At 69.8% G+C, this 18,398-nt stretch overlaps 1 protein-coding gene across 4 annotated transcripts; it reads left to right on the top strand.

Annotated features, from left to right (window-relative positions):
• Positions 1-6: 6 nt before the first annotated feature.
• Positions 7-16,219, top strand: BRF1 (BRF1 general transcription factor IIIB subunit). Of its 4 annotated transcripts, XR_013813300.1 has the most exons (15): positions 7-614; positions 3,576-3,725; positions 4,591-4,684; positions 5,416-5,542; positions 5,940-5,979; positions 6,060-6,152; positions 9,353-9,622; positions 10,807-10,868; positions 11,187-11,268; positions 11,348-11,403; positions 12,086-12,336; positions 12,933-12,984; positions 13,474-13,651; positions 14,073-14,475; positions 16,095-16,219. XR_013813300.1 is itself a non-coding variant. In XM_079800920.1 (14 exons), exons 2-14 carry the CDS (start codon positions 3,644-3,646, stop codon positions 14,108-14,110), a joined length of 1,422 nt encoding a protein of 473 aa, XP_079657046.1. In that variant the 5' UTR covers positions 7-614; positions 3,576-3,643; the 3' UTR covers positions 14,111-15,597. The 4 variants fall into 4 exon arrangements, 3 of the variants coding, with proteins under 3 accessions (XP_079657046.1, XP_079657044.1, XP_079657045.1); XM_079800920.1 differs by lacking the exon at positions 16,095-16,219 and having other exon boundaries at positions 10,810-10,868; positions 14,073-15,597; XM_079800918.1 differs by lacking the exon at positions 16,095-16,219 and having other exon boundaries at positions 14,073-15,597.
• The last annotated feature ends 2,179 nt before the right edge of the window (positions 16,220-18,398 follow it).

The following is an 18,398-nucleotide window of genomic DNA, read 5'->3' as shown; positions in this document are numbered from 1 at the left end:
GCCGGGCGTCCGTGGGCCGCGCCGGAGCCTCGGGGTGGGCTCCGCCAGCACGAGGAGCGCGGCCAGGACACTGCGCCACCCGGCCGTGCAGACAGGCCAGGGGCAGCAGCATGGGCCCGGGCGCCGCTCCCTCGCCTGCCGCTGCCCCGCCGCTGGGGGCGCCGGTCCAGCTGCGCGTCTCGGCGCCCGGGCCCGCCCCGCGGTGACGTGCGCCCCGCGGCCCCGCCCCCGGGGCTGGCTCTGCCCCCACGCACACGAGCGCGCCCGCCGCCCCGCCCCTGCAGCGGTCAGGCGGCGGAAGCCGGCGTTCCCCGCACGGTGTCCAGGGGGCCCCGCGCCCCGCGGGACTGCTGTGGGCGGCGGGCAGGGCCGGCCTGCGAGCTGTGCCCCGGCCCTGGTGGCCCGTGAGCTCAGCCCCTGGCGTTGCCTGTGGCCTCTCCGTGTCTCCAGTGACTTCCTTGGAGAAATGATGCTGCAGACCCTGGGCCCTTCCTCTCTTTTTAAATGTTTGTTACGGGCTGATCGGAGAGAGAAGCAGCGGCCTGTGCCACCTACGCACGCGTGACCCGGCTGCTCGCGCTCCCGCCGCCGCCCGGGATCAAGCCCGCCCCTTGGTGAGCTCCCTGTGCGCCCAGCGGGGTCACACCGGCCCTGGCCAGGGCTCCTCCCCGCTTTCTAATCAGGTTTGGGTGGTTAACGAGTCCGAGGGGTTCCTTGAAGAACATTCCTGGATGTTCATCCCTTATCAGACGTGGGATTTGAAAATACTTCTCCCCTTCCCTTAGTGCCTTTTTAAAACGTCCTCACCTGAGGATACACGTTCTTTCTGGTTTAGAGCGAGGAAGGTGGGTGTGAGAGGAACGTGGACCAGTTGCCTCCCATAATCACCCGCCGAGGAAGGAATCGGAGCCTGGGCGTGTGCCTGACCCGGATGGCCCCTCCACCTCTTGGTGTGCAGGGCACGCTCCACCTAGCTGAGCCGCACTGGTCAGGGCCTGTTTTTTAAAATTGAGTTGAAGGTGCCTCGTTAACGCAGTAGGTAGCGCGTCAGTCTCATAAAATTGAGTTGAGAGAGAGAGGGAGAGAAAGGGAGAGAGAGAGAGAGACAGACAGACAGACATGGGCTTGATGTTGCTCCTATGTATGCACTCACTGGTTGACTCTTGCCTGTGCCCCGCCCGTGGATCAAACCCACAACCGAGGCTATTGGGCGATTCTCCAACCCGGGGGGCGCCCTCCAGGGCCGACACCCGTGGTGGAACGTGGGCTAGTCGGTTCCTCTCGTCAGCCTGTCAGCTGGAGCTTGGTGCTCAGGGCTCCATCGCTGGTCTGGAGCTGGTTTCCCGCACTTGCTGTGTGCTTCGCTCTCGCTGTCTCTCCGTGTGTCTCTCGCCTTTGTGGTGCTTTTTTCTCTGCGCCCTGAAATGTCCCAGCCCCTCTCACTGCCCTGCGCGCCCGCGGAGGGTCCCCGCCGCCCTCCTCCCGCCGCCCTCAGCACCTCCCTCCGCTCTTGGCAATCTGGCTGCGTTTTGGTGCCTCGTGTAGACGCCATCCCTGAGTTTGTCTTTCTTCCGAGCGGCTAGTCTCCCGGAGGCTGCGCTGGGTGTGGTTGGCCACTTTCGCCCTTTCCTTCCCGTTGACGTGTCCCTGCCCTCCAGCACCCCCCCAGCACCCCCTCCTGCCCCCCAGCACCCCCTCCTGCCCCCCAGCACCCCCCAGCACCCCCTCCTGGTGGGTTTGTCTTGACCTTGTTCCCAGTATCTTTAAAGTTACGTCGAGGTCCCTCTGCCAGGATGGGCCCTTTGAATGCGCTTTAACCCCAGCTCTGACGGTTTATGTTTTTTAAAGTGGTTAGAAACTGCAACAGTTTTATTATTTTTAAAACATACCTTGGTTTTCTCCCAAAAATAGTTTTTGGAAACCAAATCACCAAAAAAAAAAAAAAAAAATTCTCGGAGGGAAGGCGGGGAGTGGGGGTGGGAGGGGCCGAGACTAACCGCAGACCTTGTGTGGGAACCTGCAGAGCCCACGCACACTCCACAGTGTGGTGAAGGCCTGGGCGGCGGGGGCGGGGGGGGTCGCTAGGAGGGGTGAATGGGGAAAAAGGGGACATCAGTAATGCTTCCAACAATAAAGGCTTTTTAAAGCAGATAAATAAACCGCAAAATTTAACGCTAAAGAAACCCCGAGCGGATCCAAAAGGAAACACCAGGTGGAAGTGGGCTGTGGCTCCCGGCGGCCTGGGCTCAAGCCTGAGTCGCCCGCGGTGGCCACAGGGCCGTGTGGCCTGGGCGCCTGACCTGCCGTCTGCTCGCCGGGAGGAGGGAGCGGGGCCGCAGCTGCCTGTGGGGACGGGGCGGCCGTGTGGAGTCTGCAGCCAGGCAGTGCTCGCTGCTCCGCGTGGGCGTGTCGCTGCTCCACGCCGTCCCTCGCTGCTTCGGGGCTGGTGCCGCTCTGGCCTCGAACCTTGGGGACTTGCAGGCCCAGCTCAGGCATGAAAGCCCCGTGGGCGGAGGGAGGCACAGCCGGGTCTGTCTCCCCTCTGCCTGCTGTTGGGGGGCTGTAATGCGCTCTCAATCCCCTCCCGGGCCTCCCAGCCTGCCCCGCCCCTTCCTTGGCCCTCTCCCCCAGCAGCGCCCGGAGCAAGGCCCTCTGGGACAGTCCTGTCCCCCGTCTCCGCCCCCCGGAGCAAGGCCCTCTGGGACAGTCCTGTCCCCCGTCTCCGCCCCCCGGAGCAAGGCCCTCTGGGACAGTCCTGTCCCCCGTCTCCGCCCCCCGGAGCAAGGCCCTCTGGGACAGTCCTGTCCCCCGTCTCCCCTCGGAGCAAGGCCCTCTGGGACAGTCCTGTCCCCCGTCTCCCCCCCTGGAGCAAGGCCCTCTGGGACAGTCCTGTCCCCGTCTCCCCCCCTGGAGCAAGGCCCTCTGGGACAGTCCTGTCCCCGTCTCCCCCCTGGAGCAAGGCCCTCTGGGACAGTCCTCTCCCCCGTCTCCCCCCTGAGCAAGGCCCTCTGGGACAATCCTGTCCCCGTCTCCCCCCTAAGCAAGGCCCTCTGGGACAGTCCTGTCCCCCAGCAGCCCCCTGAGCAAGGCCCTCTGGGACAGTCCTGTCCCCGTCTCCCCCGTGCTGCTCACAGGCCCCACAGCCCTCCGCCCGCCGGGCCGCTGTGGTGGTCAGCGAGTCCACTCGGCGACGTGGTGCTGCTGTCCCAGAGGCTGGAGGCCCCGGCAGCCCCGTCCCAGCGCAGAGCCTCTGTGCGCCGTCCCCCGAGCAGCTGGTCTCCCTTGGGGAGCAGGCGCTCGGTGGAGACGCACACGCAGACAGAGGGCGCGAGGATGAGCGCTGCCAATAGCATGTAAAAGGTCGGCTCGACCTCGCCCTAGCCACGCATGCCAGCGAAGCCGCCGCCCAGCGTGGGGCGGGTGGCGGTCAGGGCCCCTCCCTGAGGTCAGGGGGCTGCAGGCTCCAGGTGAGGGTCCTGGGGAGCCTGTGGTGGAAGGACAGGAGAGGGTGGCCCCGGGGGGGCGTGGGGTCAGGCCGCGGGGCGGGGCGTGCGCTGAGGCACCTGTCTCCGCAGACCCCTGCCTGTACATCCCGCGCTTCGCGCACCTGCTGGAGTTCGGCGAGAAGAACCACGAAGTGTCCATGACGGCCCTGCGGCTCCTGCAGAGGATGAAGCGGGACTGGATGCACACGGGCCGGCGCCCCTCGGGCCTCTGCGGGGCAGGTACGGGGCCTTGGCGTCAGGCTGCCTGGGCCCGCTGGCCGCCGGCGCTGGCTTCTGCCTGACCTGCAGCAGGGGGTGCTGGGTCGTCTCCAGAGCTGCCTCCCAGCCTCCTGTGCCCTCTCGGACTCCCACCTGCTCCCAGGTGCCCTCCACAGGCCAGGGCCAGGGGCAGGGGCGGGACCTGGGGCTTGACGGCTGGGGTGCCCGCTCTCGGGCTGGCTCCCTGGCCCGCAGACGCCTTTGGGTCTGTGGGAGCCTCTTCCGGAGTCCTCCTCCCTCTTCCTCTTGGCCCCATGCCCAGTGCCCACGGGCCCACTCCTTCCTGGGACGCCCAGGGCCCGTGCGCCCACCTCAGCTCCAGCAGGCGCAGCGCTGCCCGGGGCGCATTCCATCCAGAGCCTGGTTTCTGAGCTTGCAGACCAGGACCCGGCCACCCGCCGGCCACGCGCCAGCACAGGCCCTCCCCGTCCCAGGCCCTCCCCCCGTCCCAGGCCCTCCCCCGACCCAGGCCCTCCCAGTCCCGGGCCCTCCCCGTCCCAGGCCCTCCCCCGTCCCAGGCCCTCCCCGTCCCAGGCCCTCCCCCGTCCCAGGCCCTCCGAGCCCCCAGTTCCGCCGCCAGCCAGCTCTTCCACGCGGGCCAGCGCCGCTGCCGGGCTCTCGGTGGGGCTCCGAGTCCGCAGGACACGCGTGCTAGTTGTGTACCTCACTGCGGAGGGCGGGCAGCACGTGTGCACCGTGTGAGTCCCGGCAGCAGCGTGTGGCTCTCAGGGCTGAGGCACCGCGGTCAGGACACGCCCGGTGCCGGGCAGCCTGCCGGCTGGGTCGCAGGCCCTGTTCTGCCGCCTCACCCTCACCTCCTTCCCAGCACTGCTGGTCGCAGCCAGGATGCACGACTTCCGGAGAACCGTCAAAGAGGTCATCAGCGTGGTCAAGGTGTGCGAGTCCACGCTGAGGAAGAGGTGGGTGGCCTTGCTCAGGCCTCGGGGCAGGCCGTGTCCTCCTGCCGGCTCCGCCAGGCCTGCTGGTCGGGGCCCCAGTGTGGGGGTCCCTGCAGGGCCCAGCGCGGAGGGGGGCCCTCTCCCTGCCCAGGTCCCTCCTGGGACCACGCCCAGGCCGTCGGCAGTTGGCGGCCCCTCCCGAGCAGTCAGGTGGGCGGCAGTTTATAGAACCGCCCAGACGCAAGAGGGTCCGGAACGGGCACTGAGGGCGGCCTCACCGTGTCCTGATCGGTGTGGCCCGAGTGACTGTCACCTGGAGGAAGCTGAGCTCCAACAGGGGCCCCCTGTCCGCGTACGAGGGGCCCAGCGAGGTCACGGCCGCCCCAGCTCGGCTGCGCGGGGCCTGTCAGAGGCGGACGGACCGGGGTGCCTCTCCCGCTGGCAGTTCTTCCTGGTCCCTCACACGACCTCTGGGAGGCGGCGCGGACTGAGAAACGCACCGGGCTGCCGAGAGCGCACCTTTGGGGGGCCCGCGGCCGCAGGGTGGGCTTCCTCCCGGCCCTCCGCGTCCGCCTGTGGAGCCGGAGGGCGTGGCCCTTCTCCCAGCGGGCGTGGCTGTGGGCAGCACTGAGCCGGGTGGGCGGGCTGCTGAGTGCCAGGCGGGCCGCGCCCAGCACGGCCTGGGCCGCTCCCTAACTGCCGGCGTCAGTGGCTGTTGGGGGCAGCAGGGCGGTGTCGCATCTGTGTCTTAGGCTCACGGAATTCGAAGACACCCCCACCAGTCAGCTGACCGTGGACGAGTTCATGAAGATCGACTTGGAGGAGGAGTGCGACCCCCCGTCCTACACGGCCGGCCAGCGGAAGCTGCGGGCGAAGCAGGTGGGCCCACCTGCGCGGCGGCCTGCGCCCCCCGGTCAGCGCCCGGTTCTGCGGCCTAACGCTGCGCACCTGGTGGCAGCACGGTGGTCTGCATGCGTGCCCGTGTGCGGGGGAGGTGCACACGCGGGGGTGCGGGGGGGGGGCACACGGGTCCCCTTCCCAGCCTGTCCCTCGGGGCGACGGGCGCGGGCCTGGGGGTTTGTCTGGACAGCTGTGCACGTCCCCGGCCGGGACCGTGGCCCCTGACCCTGCTGCTCTGGCCCTTGATCAGCCCCGTGAAGCGTGTTCCCGGCAAGGTGGGCGTCGGGCCGTGCCGGGAACGGCCCGCAGGCGCGCGTCTGGCTGACATCCGGTCCCTCCTGGCCCTCAGCTCAGTGTCTCGCCTCTTGGTTTTCAGCTGGAACAAGTCCTGTCGAGAAAACTGGAGGAGGTCGAAGGTGAGCAGCTGCCCTGCCCGCAGGCGCCTCGGGTGGGAGAGGGTTTTGTGCTCACTTCCTGCTTGTCACTGTCCCTGCAGGGGAGATCTCCAGCTACCAGGACGAGATTGAGACGGAACTCGAGAACAGCCGGCCCAAGGCCAAGGGGGCGCTGGCCAGCCTGGCGAGAGACGGTGAGTGCGCCCGCCCCGCCCGCACTCGTCACCCTGCACCTTCCCGCTGCCCTTCCACGCCCGTGTCCTGCTGCACTCCCGGCAGCGGGTCCCTGCCCACGCCCCAGGTCCCAGCCTGCGCTGAGCAGCGCCCAGCATCCAGTGCGCTCGCCTCTGTCCCCGTCGCCCTGGGCTGACGTCCCTCGGGTTCTTGTTCTCAGATGCAGGCCTGCCTTGCTCACTGCCCGTGGGTAGAGCTCAGCCCTGGCTCTGCGGCCACAGGCCCCCTGGGCCCTTTTCCACAGTGCCCCTCAGTGCCCATCCTGCCCAGCCCCATCCCGGGCACCCTCCGTGCCCCCTGCGCCTGCAGAGCTGCTGTGGGCGTCCTGCACAGCCGTGTGCCCGTGTGTTTTCATGTCTCTGGTCGGCCCCTCGTCCCCCTGCCCGGGGCTCGGCCCTGTCCGGTTGGGCAGCTCTCGGCGGGTCCCTGTCCCCGGCCTCAGGCCCGGGAGCAGGTGGTGGCGTCTGCCCTGACACTCCGTGTGGGCGGCAGCGCCCGGCTCCCCTCCAGGGCTGTGTCCTGCCTCCAGCTGCTTCCCTTCTGCATAGGCTGACCCGTGTGTCAGGCTCGCTTGTGGCTGATTCTCGCCTGAGGGCATTTTCCCCGTGGCTTCTTCAGAGAGAACGGGGTGCGGGGGGCATCGATGAGAGAGACACATCGCCTGGCTGCCTCTCGCACCGTGGGCGGGAGGAGATCCACACCCGGAACCGAACCTACAACCCTGGTGCACGGACTAACGCTCTGACCGCCGAGCACTGGCAGGGCTCTTCGGGTGCTTCCTGTACAAAACGTGTTTCTGTTGACGTCAGAGCGGAAGGGAGAGAGACATCGGCGATGAGGGAGAATCACTGGTCAGCTGCCTCCCGCACGCCCCACACTGGATGGAGCCTGCAACCCGGGCCTGTGTCCTGACCGGGAATCGAACCGTGACCTCCTGGTTCAGAGGTGGATGCTCAGCCACGGAGCCCCGCGGGCCGGGCTCTTAGGGCTTTTGGTCTTACTGTTCATGTTGTTTTCTATTTCATTCTCGGTCATGGTAGGCAGCTCTGGTTTGGGGGTTTTCTCGGCGGGTTAGTGCCCTCCCATCACTGGGGCTTCACGTGGCCTTATTACTCAGCTGCGTCTGGTTTTTGAGCCAGTGGCCTCTCCTGCATCTGGGCTGAGCGCGCAGGGCCGGGGGCGCGCAGGGCCAGGGGCCGCGGCGTGATGTCGGCGGCACTCCCCGCACGGGTCCTGTTTCTCCTCGGTGCTCAGCCCGGGAGCGCAGACGCTCGGGAGCGGAGGGGTGCCTTCGTTTTACGCGCTCACCGCGTGCTGCAGCGGTGCTGCTGGCGCTGCCCCTCCTGTAGCTGCGCTGCGTGTCTGTGGCCGGGCGCCATGGTGATGCCCTAGGCCTGGGCTCCACCTCCGTGGGGTCGTCTGCGGCCACGCCTCGGCTCTCTGAGCCTGTGGACGCGGTGGCCCCTGTCTGACCCTGCGCTGGCTGTGTTGGGTGCAGCGCCCCGCGGTCTGAGTGAGCTCGTTTCTGGGGTGTCCTCCGACCTGGCCTGGTGTCGTCTTGTCCACCGGTTTCCTGGCTGTTTCCCATGCTCCTCCTCTCTCCAGCTTCCTAGCCGCCCTCCCCACCGCGGCTGCGTTGTCAGGGTGGCGGTCGGCGCATCCACCTACAGAGCGGGCCGGCCGGCCACCTTGGTTGCGGGCCGCCCCTGGGCCCCCTCCTGAGCCACGCCTGTGAGCCCGTGGCGGCCGGCTCCGTGTGCCGCCCTGCGCCCCTGAGCCCTGGTGCAGTGGGGCGGGAAGCGATGCCCAGAGGGTGCTGGGGAGGCTGGGAGGATGGAGGCGGGTGGAGGGGCGGCAGCCCGGCTGGAGGCGGCCTCCCTCCCTCAGGCGCCGCTGCGAGCCCAGGGTGGAGCCACCGGAGTGTCCAGCCCACGGTCCCACATGACTGCCCTGCTCTCTGGGAAGGGAAAGCTTGTTCCCACGGAGACACGTGTCAAGATGGAAGCCTCTCGCGTGGCACTCGTGCCACCTGAGCCCTCGTAGTGAGGAGCTCTCCGAGCTCAGGTGCCGCTTCCCTGAGGGCCTGCCCTGTGCGGGGGGCCTGCCCTGTGCGGGGGGCCTGCCCTGTGCGGGGGGCCTGCCCTGTGGGAGGGGCCGCGCGTGACCTCGCTCACCTGCAGGGCCCGCCCGCGCCCCCCCTCCCGGAGGCCGTCACGTCACCGCCCCTCGCAGTGCGCCGCCCCCTCCCTGTCGCTCAGCCAGGCCGCGTCTCCGCAGCACCTGTCCCTCTCCAGGGCGGCAGTGCTGACCCGGCCGGCCGGCTGGCCTGCTGCGGACGGTGGTGACTCCAGGTTGACGGCACTGAGCGCTGTGGCCGTTCCCCACCATCCCCCTCCTGGGCCAGGGCCGAGGGCTGCGAACGCGGGTGTCCAAGAACCACCGCCCGGTTCTGCTTCCCACGTGGCCATCGGTCCTCCTGGGGGCCGTGCTCACTCGCCGCGCAGCGGTCTCTGGTCTCCTCGGCGGAGTCTCCCACTCTGGACGGGGGTCCCCGGCAGGGAGTTTTGAGTTCTTCGGCTCGTAGACACACGTCCTGGGTCAGCCGCGTGCTTTGCAGTCAGCCTGCGCGTTGTCTGAGTTCTGATGAAGGGGGATCTATCGGTGTTCTGTGGACTCTGCCTGTAGCGCCATTTCTAAGAAGTTTTTGCTTCATCCAAACTCAAACGTGCCCTGGCCGGTGTGGCTCAGTGGATAGAGCGTCAGTGCTCGGACTGAAGGGTCACGCGTTTGATTCCCATCAAGGGCACGTACCCGGGTTGCAGGCTCCATCCCTGGACCTGGTCAGGGGGGTGTGGGAGGCAGCCAAGCGACGTGTGTCTGTCTCCCCCTCCTCCCACTCTCTGAGAAGCAGCAGGAAAAGGTCCTGGGGGAGTGAGTCTCAAACGTCTCCCCTGCTGCCTGCTGGGTGTGTGTCCTTCCAGCTGCTGTGTTCGCCTGTGGCGTCTTGTGTTAATTCCGCGCCAGGCGTGAGGTGTAGGCCGCGGGCGCCCTTTGTGACAAAGCCATCGGAGGGCTCTCGCCCTCAGCAGCTCAGTTAGTGGAGGGAGTGTTTCCCGCAGCGGGGCGGCCCCTGCGGGCTGACGGGTGGACTGTGCCCCAGGCCCCGGCGAGGACACCACGGCCAGCTTGTTTGGCGAGGAGGACGCCGAGGACGAGGAGCTGGAGGCCGCTGCCAGCCACCTGAACAAGGACTTCTACCGGGAGCTGCTCGGCGGCGGCGTTCCCGGCAGTGCGGAGGCCGCGGGCAGCCCCAGCGAGAGCGGCAAGCCCCCCGCCCTGGAGTCCCTGCTCGGGCCCCTGCCCACCGCGGCCAGCCTGGGCATCTCGGACTCCATCCGGGAGTGCATCTCCTCGCAGAGCCAGGAGTCCAGTGAGTGCGGGCGGGCGGGCGGGGTTCTGGGGGAGGGTGCGTGTGGGCCGCCCCCTCGGGAGCGTGGGCTTGCCCGGAGGGCACTGCGGCCGCCGTGCAGGCTGTGAGCAGTCAGTGCCCCGGTGGGTGCTGACCCCGAATGCCAGCAGGGCATCACTGTCTCTGGGACCCTTGTCGGCTGGCCTGTGGCTCCGGTCCTGGCCAGAGCCCTCTGGGGAGTGTGGCCACAGGCCCCCCGGCCCCATGTGACCCAGAGGCCGTGCACCGGCGTCCTGCGGGCAGCTCTCGGCTGAGGAGTCACGGCCAGTGTCACAGGCCCGCCCTCTGCCCTCGTCTAAGCCGGGGGGGGGCGGGGGGGGGCGGCGCCGGCTGAGGGCACGGTCTCCGCCTGCTGAGCCCCAGCCCCAGCCGTGGCCCACGGAGCAGGCACGGGGGCTCCCGCCCCGGGAAGGGGCTGTGGTTCTGTCAAGTCTCTCCCGACAGCAGGTCCTGCTCCTCTGCTGGGACCAGGCCAGTGGAGGGTCCGAGCCCTGGGCACTGCTCAGCGGAGCTGTTTGGCTGCCTGAGGTTCCCCACGTGCGTGGCAGGCGTGGCAGGGCGGCCCGCCCGTTGGCAGTGGGGGCCTGGGGGAGGGGCGGTGGCATGACACAGTTAAATCCGTCAGGTCACCCACGAGGGTTCTGTGTGCGTGTCCCACAGGCACGGGCAGAGGCCCTGAGGCAGCGGGCACTGGGGCCTGGAGCAGAGAGAGGCCGTCTGGCTGGAGCTGAGGACAAGGGGCGCCTTGGGGTGCCCAGGGGGCCGCAGGGCCTCAGTGGGAGCACCCCTGATGCCTGCTGTGGGCTGATAGCTGGGGACTCAGCAGAGGACACCCGGTTTCGGGGGGCAGCAGGCAGGAGGGCACCCTCGCTTCTGAGCTGTGCAGATGGGGTCCTGCCCTGGAGGCTGCTCGCACAGGACACCAGGATGGGGCGGGGGGCGGGGCAACCGGGGGGCAGACCCTGCTCCCTCTGCGTTGGGGCCGTAAGCCCCCTCTGTGCACGCACACGCACGCACACGCACACGCACACGCACACGCAGGAGCAGCGCCAGCCCCGCTGGTGGTGAGGAAGCAGAGTCTGAGCGCCGTGGAGGACGGGGTGGGGTTGGGCCGTGAGCCCGCTGACCGCTGTGCTTCCCTCTAGAAGACGCTTCCGGGGACGGCGAGCTGGACCTCAGCGGCATCGACGACCTGGAGATCGACAGGGTGAGTGCTCTGCGCCCTCCCAGGCGCGCCCTGCTGGGGGGGGGCGGTGGGGGGTGCTCTCCGGGCATGGGGACCCCTGACCCCAGCTGTGTGCAGGCCCTGCAGTCGGGAGGCCGCTCGGTCCTGAGGACACAGCACTGACCTGTGAGCTCCCAGGACCGTGCCCTGCCCTGCCCTCCGGTGGCCCCGCTTCTGTGCCCCTGGGGCCTGGGAGCTGCCCAGAGGGTGGGGCGGGCGTGGAAAGGGGTCCCTGCACCCTCCTCGGGGGAGGCCCACCGCCAAGGTGAGCGAGCCCTCCGGTCGCGCTGTGCTCCCCAGTACATCCTGAACGAGGCAGAAGCCCGCGTGAAGGCCGAGCTGTGGATGCGGGAGAACGCCGAGTACCTGCGGGAGCAGAGGGGTGAGTGCCGCCCGCCCGCCCCGCCCTGCCCAGGCGCCCAGGGGGAGGCCCTCGCTGACCCGCCGCCACTGCCTTTCAGAGAAGGAAGCCCGCATCGCCAAGGAGAAGGAGCTGGGCATCTACAAGGAGCAGAAGGTGGGTGCTGCGGAGCCACCGCCCCGACGGGTGGGGCTGGCGGGGGAGGGGGCGTAGCTGCGCACTCCGGTGGGGAAACCCCAGGCAGGCAGTGGGGCCTCAGGGCCTCGGAGGGCCTGCCCGTCCGCTCGTCCGCCCGTCCTGTGGTCAGCACCGTGGCTGAGCGGCTCCTCGGTGGTAGGCGGTGATGTCTGGCTGGAGCGGCCGGGGGAGTGGTCAGGGCAGGCCGGGTCGTGGCGGCCGAGAGGCTGCGCTCGCAAACCTGGACCCAGAGCGGGGGAGGCTGGGAGCAGGGTCAGGGTCGGGGACTGGCAGCTGGTCCATGTCGTGGCCCCGTGGGGGCTGCTCAGGAGGCGGGTGGGCTGGAGAGGCGGAGGCGGCTCCTGCAGGGTCTCAGCTCAGCGCCAGGACGCATCCAGGGACCATCGTCCCGCTGGTGACAGCCGGGCCCAGAGCACCTGCTCTGTCCTCTGCTTGGCCACGGGCCGGCAGGGGAGGGGCCGCGTGGCGGGCTGGGGCAGTGCCCGCTCCCTGGGGCGGTGCATTGGGACGGGGGGGCTCAGCCCCTTCCCCATCCCGGGAGGAGGAGGTGGGCGCAGCCCTCGGGTGGCTGAGCCCCTTCCTTCCCGGGAGCCCTGGGCAGCACCGCGTGGGCCGGGGGTGACTCGTGCGCCTCGCTCAGCCCAAGAAGCCGTGCAAGCGCAAGGAGCCGATCCAGGCCAGCACGGCCGGCGAGGCCATCGAGAAGATGCTGGAGCAGAAGCGCATCTCCAGCAAGATCAACTACAGTGTGCTCCGCGACCTGGACAGCAAGGGCGGCGCGCAGCGGCCGGACGCGGGGCCTGCGGACAGGACTGGGGCCCGGAAGCTGCCTCGGAGGAAGAAGCCGGCCGGCCGGAGCGCGGCCGACCCCGTGGCCAGCGTGGGGAAAAGGTGCTGGGCCGGGGCTGGCGAGGGCGGGGGCTGGGTGCCAGGGGCCGTGTCGGTGCCAGCGTGGTGCCCACTGCCCTGGCCGGCTCAAACCCAGTGCGGGGCTGGGTCCTCTGGGTCCCTCCAGCTCCCCTCAGCTGTGCCCGGGGGACGGGCTAAGGGCTGCGCATGGGCTCCGCCCCGCCTCCTGCCGCCAGCCCTGGGGTGTGGGCTTCCTGGGCCCGGAGGGGAGCCTCCTGAGGTGGGAGCGCTGAGCTTGCGTGTGTTCCCCGCTCGGCCCCTCGCAGGTGACCGTGGGGAAGGTGCCCTGGCTCTGTGTTTGGAGGGTGTGGGGGAGGGAAAGCAGGCCTGTGGGAGGGGTGCTGTGAGCACCAGTTGGGTGCCCCTGCTGTGGGCCTGGAGGGTGCCCACCCTGACCTGTGGCGGGGACGGGGGAGGGGGGGGAGGGAAGCAGCCAGAGCTGTTTGCTAGGAGGAGAGGGGCAGACTTGGGCCTGAGAGTGCCCCTCCTGCTCCCCTCCCGTGCCCCCCTCACCCCCTCCCGTGCCCCCCTCACCCCCTCCCGTGCCCCCCTCACCCCCCTCCTGTGCTTGCTTTCAGGTTGAGGCCAATGGTGTCCACCCAGGCGGCTAAGAAGGCAGCCCCGGGAGAGGTGTGTGTGGACAGCGCCAGGGCGGGGCCTCGGGGAGCAGCAGCCCAGCGGACGTGGGAGGGAGGAGCTGGGACAGGCCTCGCTGCTCCTGCTCGGCGGGCAGAGGGGATCCTGAGGTCCCGGGCGCGGGGAGGAGTGTCCTGGGAGGGCCTGGTCCCGAGAGCTGAGTCCTCCCGGCGCCCTGCAGCCCTGGCCAGCCTGCGGCCGTGTCTCCTGGGCCGTCGGAGAGCCTCTGGGCAGCGAGGCCCAAGTCCCGGTGCCACTGTCGTGCGGCGCCCTCTGAGGGTGGAGGCCTGGTGTGGGGACGCCCCCCCCCCCCCCCCCCGGTGGGGCTCAGGGTCTTCACTCCTTATTGTCAGGAAACAAAATGAAAAGCAGAGAGGGGTCCCCAGGGGTCCCAGAGCAGCTGCAGGTGCAGCTCAGGAGGGGCCGGTCAGGGTCCCTGGGGGTGGCCTGGAGCCTTGTTCAGAGCTGTCCCCTCACTCGCAGACCCTGCCCCCAAACCCCCCCGCCCGCGGCTGCGACCCGGGGAGGCCCGCGGCGGTGCTGGTGGAGAGCGGGCCTGTGTCGTACCACCCCGAGGAGGACGCCGAGGAGGAGGACCCCGACCCCGATGAGGAGGACGGGGAGCCCTGCGTCAGTGCCCTGCAGATGATGGGCGGCAGCGGTGAGCCCGCGGGGCTGGGCTTCCAGAGAAGGGCGCCGGCCGCCTGCCCTGGCGACCCTGCTGAGGCCGCGGGGTCTCTCCCCCGGGGAGGGAGTCGGGACGGAGCGGACTGTGGGTTCTGAGGCTCTAGGTGTGTGCGATGGACTGGCCAAGCCTGCCCCCTGGGAGACCGGGGCCTGGGGTGCCGGGAGCGATGCCCACAGACGTAGGGGTCCCACCCACCTCACACGGCCCTTGACCTGAAGCCAGGCACCCACCGCCCACAGCCAGGCCATCGGCCCCGGGCCCCGCAGAGACCATGGCAGCGCTTTTCACCCGCCGTGGGGCCTGCGTGGCCAAGGCCGCCGCTGGTGCTGGAGCTGGGGCCGGGGCGGGGCCGGGGCCTGGCTGCAACTACTCAGCGGCGCGTCTGTCTCTGCAGATTACGGCTGTGACGGTGACGACGACGACGGCTATTGAGGTGTGATCGCGCATGGCCGCGCCCGAGGTGGACCCTGGCTTCTGAGGGGCCAGGCCGGGACTCGGGCCCCAAGCCCAGGTGTGAGCGTGGCCTCGCCTGCCCCGCAGCCTTGTCGTGGCCACGAGGGACGTCCCGGCACTCGTGCTGGCGCCATGTTTTGAGCAATGCCCGGAGGCCCGGCGGCTCGTCCGAGTGCGTGGAGGCTGGGCGGGCTCCAGGACACGGCTCGGCTCGCCGTGCTCGCTGGCTGAGAAGCGCTGTGCTCAGCCCTCTGAACTCCAGCTGCAATCCTCGGCTCCCTCCCGCGCCGGGCCCTGGCCCACCCGGAGCTGCGCCCGAGTCCAGGCGGCCTGAGCCAGGACAGGTGGGCGCTCGCATCCGAGCTGGCATCCGGCTCAGCGTCCAGAGGGAGGGAAGGCGGGCAGGCAGGGCCTCTGAGCCCCCCGCCTGCTCTAGAGCGTTCTCAGGCCCTGAACGGCCCAGGGGCCAGGCTGCGGCATGGGAGGGCCGGAGCCTACTGTTGTGGCCCCGCCCTGCTCCCCGGAGAGGTGACCGCAGTGACAGACAGCGCACACTGCCCTCCCTGCCCAGCGCTCGGTCTCCTGGCTGGGTGCAGCAAAGGCTGCAAGTTGAGACTCGAGGCCACGTGTCTGCGGGCAGGTGGGGCTGGAGGGGAGTTCTGGGGCGCGGCAGGGCGGGCGTGCGCTGAAGCAGAAGTCGAGGTGAGAGGAGGCCCCGGTGAGGTGCGGAGCACTCAGCGGCAGGTCCTAGAGTGGGGGGCCCGCCCCCCGGGACACGGTGCTGACAGGTGCTGCGGGAGCACCTGCTTTGGTGGTGGGTGACCCCATGGCAATGGGCAAGGCCCCAAGCGAGCAGCTGGCGGCTGGCAGGGTGCCAGTAGGCTGTGGACAGCGCCCCCCGTGCAGGCCACCATCACCACACATGTGGGCCTGAGGGACACCTGCAGGCCTGCGTGCTCCTCCGTCCACATCTGCATGCCACCCTCTGACCCCAGGTGACCTCCACCAGGCCCAGGGAGGGAGGGAGGGAGGAGGCCCCAGCACTCACATGCCGTCTGCACATCTGTCCTACGGCCAGGTCCCTCCTGCTGCTGCCCGAGTGGCCTGGGGGCAGCCCTCCAGCGGCTGCTCTGAGCATCCTCCTGGGGTTGGCATAGGACACCCCATCTCAGCCCTGCTGGGTGGGCTGCAGGGTGGGCATCGCCAGGGCTTGGAGAGGGACGGGGCCTGGGGCCTGCCTGACCCTTGCTGAGCAGAGGCCTGCTCTAACGTCTCAGGGTCAAGGTCAGAGTAAGCGCTGGAGCTAACTCAGGCTCTGCCTGGCTCCTGGCAGGTCTCCAGTGAGGCCAAGAGGACTGGGGCTTGAGTGACGGCCCAAGGTCACCAGCTGGGCCCACACTCCTAACTGTCTCCAGTCCCAGCAGTCTCCAGTCCCAGCAGGCCACCGGGCTGATGGCCGCCCGATGCTACCAAGACTACGGAGGCCTCCGAGAGGCAAAAGCCCACCGATGGCTCTGCCTCTGGAGTCCTGCCCGGCCTGTCAGCCCCACCCCCACCCGCTGTCCAGCCTCCCCAAGACCAGCTGCCCCTCACCCTGAGGCCCAGCCAGCAGGCTGCACCTCCTCCAGGCCCTCAGGCTCCCTGGTGCTCGAGGGGGGGCAGAGGCCGAGGCAGGTGGCTGCTGGCAGGTCTGACCCAGGGCTGCTACGTGGAGAGGGGCCACAGGTCTAGGCGTGGCGGCTGGTCACTGGCTGGTCATGTGCCGCCAGGGTTCGATCAGCTGGGCCTGCAGCCCACTCTGCTGTTGAGGGACTTGGGCCCAGGGAGGGGTGTGGAGCGCTCCCCGACCCCCACCTCCCGAGGCTGGGGTGGAGGGGCCTTCCCTGCGGCTGCTGCAGCAGACAGGGCTCCAGGGTCCCGGCGGGTCGGCTCAGGAGCTCACTCTGGCTGCTCGGACCCCCAGAGGGACCGGCTTCCAGGGGTCCGTGCCCGCAGGTCCTGCTTGGCGGCCGACCCAGGACGTCTTCACGCCGCTCCGCCCCACGGCCACCTGCCCGCCCCCTGGTGGCACCTCAGCACAGCCTGGAGGCAGGAGCAGGCACTGACCCTCTGCCCAGACTGGTCCCCACCCGTCTTCCTGTCCCCGAGCCCCCACCCCGGTGCCCTGCACCCAAGGACACCCCGTTCCCCGAGTAATAAAAGCCACAACCTGCCAGACCACGGTCATGTGTGCGTCCTCAGCGGTCCTCAGTCTGCTCACGCCCGGGCCTCTGACACGCGGTGCCTTCGTGGGCCTGCCCGCGGATCACGCCATGCGGCCTGCCAGGGGCCATCGCCAGGGCCCGGCCCTTCAGCAGGACACAGCCATCTTGCACGTGTGCCCCGGCCCCTGGGGGACACTGAGGTCCACTCGGTTCCCACGGGGCGGTGCCCAGCCCTGGTGCTGTGTGGGGCGTGCCTGCCTGTGGCCGCCAGCTTCCGGGACCAGTTAGCACCTACGTGCCTGGAGGGTTGGCCGGTCCCTGGGGAGGCTTGGGCCCCTGCCAGGCTGGCAAGGGGTGGGGGCTGAGAGGGCTCCGCGGCGTCAGGCCTCAGGCTCGGGTGCCCAGCCCTTCAGAGGGCAGAGCAGGCTCGTGGCTTTCCTGCTGGGAGCGGCTGCTCAGGAAGCCGCCGTCCACACAATGGGTCCTCGGGGACCTGGGAGGGCAGGGCCCCAGACGGTGGGACTGGCCCTGACCCTGGCCTGTCACCACCTTGACCCTGACCCAGCACCGGCACTGCCCACGGCGCCCTCTCCTGGCCGCCCCCGCTGACGGGCCGAGCGGTGGACACGGCTGTGGTCTGAGGACAGGGTGTGGGGAGGGGGTGCCCTGAAGCCCCGGCAGGCCTGTGGGCAGGGAGGGTCCGTGTCCATGGCCGCTCAGCCGGAGGGGGAGCAGAGAGGCCCAGCCTGTGGCCGGAGGCGGCACCGGCCCCCAGCCCGTGTCCCCGCCCGAGAGGCTCGGCTCGGGCAGGACTAAGTCGCTGCTTCCCATTCAAGGCCAGTGAACGGGCATTGTCTGCGGTGCCCGCCTTGGAGGGGCCTGGGAAAAGGCTGCCGGCAGGTCCAAGGGGGGTGGCCGCGTGGCCCTTCCCGTCCCCGGGCCTGGCATCAGCATCAGGCGGAGCTGGGCCTGCGGGGGGGTCGCCGCGGGGGCAGGAGGCGGTGGGCCAGCAAGGGCCAGGTGTGGACAGGGCCCCAGGGTCAGGGCAGGCCCCGCTGCAGGCGGCCACCGGCGCCAGAGGTTGGGGCAGGATGGGCACCTGCACACTCAGCTGTCACGTGTCTCCCGCTCGTCTGCACTCGGGTCCCCGCCCCACCAAAGCCCTTTCCCGGGATGTCCCCTCCAACCCACCGAGGGCTCCCAGGTGACCCACTGCCAAGGGCCTGCGTGGGGCCCTGGCGGGAGGGCCCGGCAGGTTGGGGGGAGCGCAGGCGGGTGGCCGGGCAGGGACCCAGCAGGCTGTGGGGGCTGGCGCGGTGCTCTGCAGCAGCAGGGGAGGGGGAGTGAGAGGGCACGGCCTGCAAGCCCAGGCTCAGCAGCCTGCGGTGCATCCGAGGCCCCTCGTGCCCGCGGGCTGGAGGCCCCAGCCTGGCCCTGGCCGGGTCTCTGATGCTGGAGGGCACAGCCTAGGGAGGCCTGCACATGGTGCCCAGCCCTGCCCAGCAGCCCTGCCTGCCCCCAGGCTCTGCAGGTCGGGGAGGCACTCGGTCCCGGCCAGCAGGTGGTGCTGCAGGACGGCCAGGTGGGCCTGAGAGGACAGGGAGCCTCCTGCAGGGTGTGTGTGTGGGGGTGGTCAGTGCTGTGAGGAGCCCTCCTCCAGGGAGGGGGTGGCACTTCTTTGGGAGGGAGCCCCCGCCCAGACAGCTGGTTCCTTTACATCTGCCCCAGGGTGGTCCCTGACAGGGACAGCCCTGCATGATCAGACCAAGATGAGCCTTCAGGGCCTCAGCCCCGTGCCCAGTTTCAGTTCTATTCTTGCCCAGGTGCCCCCCGTGCACTGGGCAAGGGTGCTGTGGGGGGAGGGGGGGTTCCCACTGAGGGTCCCTATTGGTCAGAGGCTAGTTCAGGGGGTGGGACATCCCTCTGGTGGGAGGGGGAGGAGCCCACACTGGGTCCCCAGGAGCAGCTGGTCAGGGCACATGGGGCACCAAGAGGCAAGTGGGCCACCCACCTGGGGCAGGTGGCGGGGGTTGAGCGAGCGAGGCGGGGGGGGGGGTGAGGGC

This window comes from Cnephaeus nilssonii (genome assembly GCF_951640355.1).
Source record: "Cnephaeus nilssonii genome assembly, contig: SCAFFOLD_101, whole genome shotgun sequence".
Taxonomy (NCBI): domain Eukaryota; kingdom Metazoa; phylum Chordata; class Mammalia; order Chiroptera; family Vespertilionidae; genus Cnephaeus; species Cnephaeus nilssonii.
Note: the sequence above shows the minus strand (reverse complement) of the source record. Positions and strands in the feature narration are given on the sequence as shown.

What these genes read in the sequence shown, in the direction of transcription:
- BRF1 (XM_079800918.1), top strand. Translation starts at nt 3,644, where the DNA reads ATGACGGCCCTGCGGCTCCTGCAGAGGATGAAGCGGGACTGGATGCAC. An exon ending in GTACCTGCGGGAGCAGAGGG is followed by an intron (nt 11,269 to 11,347) that starts GTGAGTGCCGCC and finishes ACTGCCTTTCAG; the next exon opens with AGAAGGAAGCCCGCATCGCC. An exon ending in GCAGATGATGGGCGGCAGCG is followed by an intron (nt 13,652 to 14,072) that starts GTGAGCCCGCGG and finishes CTGTCTCTGCAG; the next exon opens with ATTACGGCTGTGACGGTGAC.